General features: G+C 39.3%; 1 protein-coding gene across 1 annotated transcript in view; it reads right to left on the bottom strand.

The window, feature by feature from the left end:
* Positions 1-4,883: 4,883 nt before the first annotated feature.
* The window catches only part of PPP1CB (protein phosphatase 1 catalytic subunit beta), a 28,824-nt gene continuing 25,388 nt past the window's right edge, over positions 4,884-8,319 (bottom strand). The window contains exons 7-8 of the mRNA XM_021552321.2: positions 7,750-7,884; positions 4,884-7,239 (exon numbers count right to left, since the gene is read on the bottom strand). Of these exons, the coding sequence (XP_021407996.1) occupies positions 7,135-7,239; positions 7,750-7,884 (240 nt within the window). The 3' untranslated portion in view covers positions 4,884-7,134. The remainder of the gene's footprint in view (positions 7,240-7,749; positions 7,885-8,319) is intronic.

Genomic DNA, 8,319 nt, shown 5'->3' with positions numbered 1-8,319 from the left:
ACCAGAGGAGCCCAAAAGTAATGCTTAATGACACCTTCACATGCTGGCCACAAGCTTCAGAGCTTCATTTCCTCAGTTCAACACTAGAGAACCCTGGGAGCAAAAGCTATTTGTTGTTCTGAACTACCACCTACTGCTAAAAGGACAGAATATATTTTATAGCAAAACAAGCACATGCTATACTCTCAAACAGATGCTTGAACCAATAGTTCAGCAGAAAGCTGAAGACATCCAGTTACTCTGAGCCCAGCCTTTATTGAAGCCTCCTTTTTAGTTATCACACCCTTCTAGTTTTCCACATGGCTTTGTACCCTTGAAAACTACAAGTCAGCAAAATCTGAATTGTATTCCCTGAGAATAGCAACCCTCATGTGGGTAAAAACACAAGGATCTCAGGGAGCCAATGGGGCCTAGAACCTCAGGGATAGAGAAACAGATAGGTATGAGTGGATTAATACAAACTTGTCTTAGGGATTGAATATGGTCCTCTGAGAACTAACAGCCAAAGCTTAAAGAGTGTAGCTTAACCTAAGGGGCATAAATATGCACCCCAGTGTTGAGGAAGGCCAAAGGACCAGTAAGCCTGTACTGGATGTACTTCCACATCACATGAGCTCATGCTCCACCCCCACCCGAGTGCAGAGTACCTGATGGCCAGAAGCATGTGAAAGCTTCTTGAAGGATCAGGCTGACCTCGCCTTTTTTCCTGCAGCTGGCTCATGACTTGCTATCAAGAAATGGGATGTGAGAACTCTGGAGGGAAATCAAACGCCTCCCACCACCATCCCAGAGAATCCTGCTCCTGAGCCTTTGGGAGTCTGGCACACAGGCTGTCCAAGAACTGCTGTCAGGCCTGCTCTAAGTTGTAGGCAGCTGTGACAAGCTCTTCCTTCTCCATTCCCTTCTCACTTGTACCTTAGACTGCAACTATGAACAGCACACCTTCCAGCATGGCCTCCCCTCAGCAACCAATGCTTGAGATCTTGTACTACTAGCTTGTCTACCTCTCACTGGACTACTACATGTTTGGAAAATCATTGTCAGCAAGCAGGACAACATATCCTTTTTTCTCCTGCCACCCCCAAGGGCACCTTGCCCAAAACCAATCCATGACTGCAGGTGCCGACTGAAATAGCAGCCCTGTACCTGACATCCAAATCTCCAATCCTGCAGTGACCACACAGTGGTGCAAGGCATCTCCTCCAGAAGAAGCTTCATGCTGTTGCTCCCAGGGCCTGATTAAGAAACAGCTGCCATTAAACCTTTCAAGCTTGTTGGAATGTGGAATGGAAAAAACAGTATTACAGTGTCAGCAGGTAACTGCTTTTTGTTTCAAGTAAACTGACAGCACAACCAGTATTTGTCCCTGCTACTGTTCACAGGACTGTGTGCAGTTGTCATCAGCTCACCCCCTAACAGCACCCAGAGAGGGGAAGACACTGTATTGTCTCTGGAAGTTGAGAAAGGTTACACAGGCCCCTTATCCTTGTAAGCAGTCCATATAATTCCTTGGACAGACCTCACGTGGCAGGAAATAGGCACTTTGAGGCATACTTGTTTCATGGCAGATTTCTCCTACACCTCACAGCTCTATGGAGTTGCTTTTAAAGACCTAAAGCAGCCCTCCTGTTCAGATTAGCACCTCACTGTCTCTCCACACACTCAGGCCCCATGTGCTAGTTCCATCTGAAGCCTCACATGCCTGTCCCCATCCTCCACCCTAACAAGCTGGATAGGAAAACAGTAAATTCACCTGGGCCGAATCTCAGTTTCACAGGAAGCTGAATGCTTCTGAAGAGATGTCTTCAGTATCACTGTAGTAAAGACAAATGCTCATAATGTTTGTTGCCCTGGTCTTCAAGAAGGCCTCTTCATCCTTTTTGAACTGTACCCCATATCCCAGCTGCTGATCTTCTGGTAGTCAGGGACTGCTGAAGTGCACAGCCTCTAGGCTATCCAGTCACCAAAGATTTCATCCATCTCATGACAGACTGAAAAATGAGTATTTCATTTCAGCCTAAGCTACCACCATGCTGTAACACCTGGGAAGTCAAAGAGACTTTGCCACCATTGTCCATTTCTTCTTTTCTGCCCAATCAGAGCAACAGAAAGCATGATAAAAAGAACAGAAAGGCTATTGTGCAGATTGTGGGACAGCAAAGTAACAGACTTCAGTGGGACTCAGTGGTTTGGATCATTGACACCATGGGCATACACTAGGAACAAACTTCTGTTGCATACAACTAACCCAAAAGACTTAATTTGCATACAACTGCAGAAGCCCTGCAACCCAAAGCAGTACATGAGGACAACCAGGAGGATTCACTTCAAGGCCACAAAACTGCCCTGAACCAGTGTAGATTCAGCTTCTCAAGAGCAACTCATTGTAGATAACCAATGGAACCTGGTTAAACATCAAGTGATTCTCTCAAATCAGGTCTAAACTGTGCAAATCTCTTTTCAGCAGTACATGCCTATAATACCAGGCCCATAAGTAGAATGAAGAACCATGTAACTACAAGAAACACAAATAGTACAATATTTGGTTAGGTAAGGTTGCAAAATTTAATACCAGCCCTATTCTGATAGTATCTCCTAATTAAAATCTCCCATAAAAGCCAAAACTAATATACTTTCTTTTCTGTAGTTTTGATATATATACCCGATCTAAACCCACTTCATACTTTTTGTTATATATTTTCCACCAGTCCTTCTCCAATCACTGGAAAACAAAGCAGATAATCTATAACCTCCCCATATTTGGTTAGACTTGAAAACAGAAGATTCTAAAGGTGGGGGAAGAAATCCAAAAATCCTCATCCAAGACAAAGACTAATTTTTCTACACTTTACATGGGAGCTCTAATTCTCTCCTAACTACTCATTTCAGAATTTTCAGACACTTCAAGTATCTGAAGTATGACTTCACAAAATCTGCAAAACTGGGAAATAAATTTGTAAATCTGAGATAAGCCTAGTTTTAATGCATCATGGTCTGAGTTGTTAGGAACCATGCACCATGCACATATTTCAGTGCTGATCAAGGAATAAGGTTTCAGATGAGACAAGAGCAGGATAAATATGGAATAAATGTCAGCTCTGCATTTGCAGTAACAGCATTCCATGCACTATCCTTTGGCCACTAGATGGCATCTGCGGCCCAGACCAATTTGAGCAAAAAAACCAAAAAACTACATCAACTGGATTGGGTCTTTATTAAGTAACCAATGTAAATAATTGAATAGTATTAATATAAACAAATCAGACCAAGCTAAAAAGTATGTCTTCTTACTCTAGGTGGTAAAGGCAAGGGGAGAGCTTCTAAGCCTACCATGTCAGTCATTGCTATTTCTATCACTAGAGAGAAAAAAAAAAAAAAAGAAAAAAAAAAAAGAAAAAAAAAAAAAGTAAAAAAAACTGTCTCCCAGCCCCACAGGAATCAGCAATTCAATCTGACAATTTCCACTTAGACTTATCAAAAGATAAGCCACAGACAGGAACACTTCTTCATTTAAAGACACCTTTCTGTTCATTGATTCAGACTTTGGCAGAAACCAGCAAGGTGGATTTCTAAGACCAAACAAGCTTACAATAGGAATGTAAGTTTAGTGACAATAAAAGCAACTTCCTTCTGCGGATCAGATGAATTTCCATCAGTTCCCCAGGCAAGTAAGTGCACAGCAATGCACAGCAGTGGGATGCTACTTGCTGTGTCACACCTACCTACTGGTCCCACTCTCAACAGAGAGCACAGTACAAACAGAGATTGTCCTCTCAACAGGATCCTGAAACTTGGCGACATCTGGCAGCAGGACACCTGCAATTAATCACACTAAACCTGGAAACAAAATGACCAAGTAAGACTTCAGTGGCCACAAGTATTCCTGTGTGTCTCTATGCAGCAAACCAAATGCAATCCATTAGTTTAAGACTCTCACACCGCTTTCAGCTAGTCTATTTCTACAGCAGTTTTTGCAAATAGATTAGATCGTTACAAACAATGTACTTAACAGAAACAGTGTTCAAGGTATTAGAGCAGCACAACCACAGGAAACTTTTTTCCTCCTTTAAAGCAGCAGACAATTATCCATGCATAGAAAACACTGAGCACTATAAAGCATACAAAAAAAGTGATGCAAAACAAGAATCTTGTATCAATCAACACAAAAGAGATCAAAGCTGTATTCCTTGCAGCATATAAATTAGTGTTTGGGAACTCAAAATGCCCATCAATCAGAAAGGAACAAGACAAGAGGTTGTATGCCATGAATACTCTACTATAAACATGGAATGAGTATTACTGTCAGAAGAAGGTGGTGGTGGGGGGGAGTGTTAAACATGCAAAAGCACATCTTAAATGGTGTAATGTTTTATATGCCTCTCAACAGTCCATATGAGAATGTTCTTGTTTATTCCAGGACACTATACATGCTATTTAACAGTATTTAAGGCTTGTACAGACAAGATGTTTATGTGGAAAAAAAATTATTAGCCATTAGACCATTAGCAATTCCCATGGAAGAAAGTTAATTTTATCTGAGTAGAATTAGACTGAGTTTATTTTTTCTACTTCTCCCAGAATGGACAATATTAAAAATAGAGATCCATACCAACCCTGTAAATGTAAGCTGAAGTGGTGAGTTCTGTTATGTATCAGAGTTGCTTTTAGTATGGAATATCAGTCATATCTGCAGGGGTAAGATTACTACATCACGTGTGTTTTCCACCATATAGATGATGAGGCATGTTAGCAGACATCCCAACTCTACAGAAATCAGAACAACATTTGAATAATTTCCAAATTACTGCTGCTATGTAAAAACATGATTCTTCAGAATACCAGCACCCAGTGTGGCTCACTAGAGCCATTAAACAAACTAAAGATTTCCTATTTCTTTAGGACACAGAAGAAGGCCCGAAGACTTTATTTTTCTTTTGACATAGCATCTGTAACACAAGCGAGCATGTTAGGTACTCACATAACATACAGCTTTACACCTGGACATTTTATGATACAGAAGACATTGTTCCAGAAACAAAAGAAAAAATGGAAAAGGGTTAATCCAGATGTTTGGTAACACAGAGGCTGGCACTTGGTAAAACCCAGCATTTTCAAAGCTTGCAAAAACAAACCTCAAGTAAGCAACGACTTAGAGCAGGAAGTTACCATGTCAATGCTTACAGATTAGATTTCATTAATTACCTTGTCGCAAACTGCAGTTACTCTCACACAGCTCTTATCACTGACTTTCAAGAACAAGTGTCTTTGAACAATATCAAAAAAAATCTACTCATTTTATTTTAAGCATTGAAACTGGCGTTTGCTTCAAAGTGGGGTAGAATAAACCACTGTTCAAAACCACAGACCAACCCAGTATAAATCAGTAACAGATAGATATATTGTAAGATTTCCTTTTCTTTATAAACAACCAATTCTACACATTTTGAGTAAGTCAGGTATGTTAAAATAACCAGTCAGACTTCATTCAAATGAATTAGACAACTTTTACTAAATGAAAAAACCCCTACATTTAAAATATGCATTTAAAACAAAATGGAATTAGAAAATACTTAAATCCATTTTAAAGAACTTGCTCACTGTGTCAGAAATCAATATATCTCTTGCATTATATAATGTGCCAGTTCATAAAACATAAGTTACTAGAATCCTTGATTTAACATTTTCAAAGACAATACTGAAGTCAAGAGTTTACATCTACTGATGCACATTTAGAATGGTATAAATCTGCAGCCTTCCCCCAAAGAATCTAACAAATTTGATAGTTTTCAGTAAAAGCTTTTGTACTTGTGTCCAATAAATATTGCATCCTAAAGCATCACAAATCTGTGCCTTTCATTTATCTTACTATATATTTTGCATCTTCTCTATAACTTGTCATTTGCCAATGTTAACTCTTTTAATAAAGGGGAGAACTGAAAAGAAATACTGCATAACTCTTGATCACGTACAGAAATTATTGCTACTATAGTACACTACAAAGCAGAAGTCTATACAATAGTATATGAAATTTGATAATGAAAATCCAAATGATAGAACCTTTAGTGATGTAAGCCTTACTATAAAGTTGAACATTCCTGTAACATTCTCAGCTCACCACCCATCATCTAGCATACTGTACGTTGAAGAACATCCATTTAAATGCACCCTCTTCTGAAAAAGAATGTCAGCTTTCAAAGGCTTAGCAAATAAGGATCTTCATGTCCTGTAGAACTATGTAAGATGAATTTTGATGCAGGTAGGAAGTTACCTGGAAGCTAAGCATGCCAAAGGTGTTTCATGCTAATAAAACTAAAGCCAAGGTACCACTAAATCAAGTTACCAACTAATAGGCAATACCATTTTTGTCCTATCTAAGTTAAATGAAGTGCCATCGCACAGTGTAATGTCAATAATTTAAAATAGTGTAGTGCACAAATTCCATGTGTGGCAGTTTAAGTTAAAAGGTCAGGACAGGTTTTTCTGTCTTAATGTATGTTGGCTGCCAAGCTGTCCAGTCTGGGCATTTGGGACTCAGTTTGCCTTTTAATCACTACTGTACTATAAACTTTGCATTATAATGGGGCACACGGCATTATGATGACAAACCAGGGGATGAGGGGGAGGATAAGAGATCAATGGCTGTTCCAGAAAGCCCATTCCTCATATCAATTTCAAAGAGCCAGGAAATAAGACTAGATACCATATTCGCATCATTCTAGCTACAAAATAACCAAAGTAAAAGCAATTAAGCAACAATAAGACCACATTACACAAATGGAACATCATGCTCTCATCTGGTTTAACTATTACACCAAGTTTTAACTGGGATGTTGGTCAACTTTAAAAACCGTGGTAAATGTGAATATGTAGTTGAAATAGTTTTTTACTAATTTTTTTCCCTCTCTATGCTGGATATTAGAACTTGGAGCTATACTTGTTACAATACAGTGTCGCACATCTTTCTACTAGAAAAAATTAATAAAGATCCTTTACCCGTCTCTTTAAGTTAAACGTGTGACATCATAAAGGGTGTCAAATGGCTGGATGGTTTTACAGTGCACACTTATTATATACTGTAATATGGAGTTTTGTCCTTGACAGATCTGATGGTGTTTTCTACATTATTTCCTTTCTTCACCTCTTCTTCGGTGGGTTAGCTGTGCGAGGTGGAGTGACTGGACGCCCAGAATTCAGTCCACCATACTGGTACTTGGCTTTCTTTTCAGATGGTTTCAATATCTTAGAGAAAATAAAGAAGTTCCTTTGAGTCAGCAACAACTAAGAACAATTCAAATACTGTTAAGCCCACATGAAACCTTGTTCAGCAGCAACAATGGGGATGAGGATGGTGGGGGGGTGGAAATCACATCACAACTCGATAAATTTCTTAGTTCTACATGCAACAGTAACAGCAACTCTAAGTCCTTCTAGTTCTACCACTATGTTAAGGAGGAATGGGGAAAGAAAAGGGACAGAAAACACATCCACATTAAACTTTAAATTTTGAAATGAGCATTTGAATAGAATAAACAACTTAATATGCAATAATTTGGAAAACATCAAATCCCAGTTTTCTGGAGAACAGCTGGTTTGCAGTTGTAGTTGTTCACAAATGCCAGCCTCCTGTGCAGCCCTCTCTGTAGCCCAAGAATATTGCTCTACACTAACCACCAGCACAACAACGAGCACAGTATCACAGTCCATACAGCCCAACACCTACACTCATCTTGATGCACAAATATACCATACCTGGAAGGAACACATCAGAGTTTCATCCACACTCATCATGCCCCCTGCATTGTCAAACTCTCCACAATAATTTGGAGCTGAGAATAGGGTGACCAACTGCCGTTTAGCAAAGAACTCGTATCCATCTTCAACCACCTGTCAACACCAGAGAAATCAATATGGCTTACATATGAAATTTTGAAGAAAGAAAAGAATCTTGAGACAAGCTGGACTTTATATTAGAAGGATAAAAGAACTTATCAAAAAGCTATTTTGTGTCTTGACTTTCAGACAGACAAGTTCACTCATTTTATCTTACCTGGCACTGAATGCCAGGCCAGATAGCATACCCCACATCCGACACTTCAAATGTTAAACACACAAGCTTGACTGTTTAACATTTTCATAGTTTGAAGTCCAATGCCAGCATGAGGATTCCCAGCATTTAATGCTTTATACACAGACATGGATATTTGGCCTAATTAGTTTGGAGCATACAAGGTCTGGATACCACCTTCACTGCAAATTGAAACAATTAAGTTTTGCTTAAACTGGTGTTGATTGCACACACCTCAAGTGTATGTGATTTTA

This window comes from Lonchura striata, chromosome 3, assembly GCF_046129695.1.
Source record: "Lonchura striata isolate bLonStr1 chromosome 3, bLonStr1.mat, whole genome shotgun sequence".
NCBI lineage: Eukaryota > Metazoa > Chordata > Aves > Passeriformes > Estrildidae > Lonchura > Lonchura striata.
This window is presented reverse-complemented; position numbering and strand designations above follow the sequence as displayed.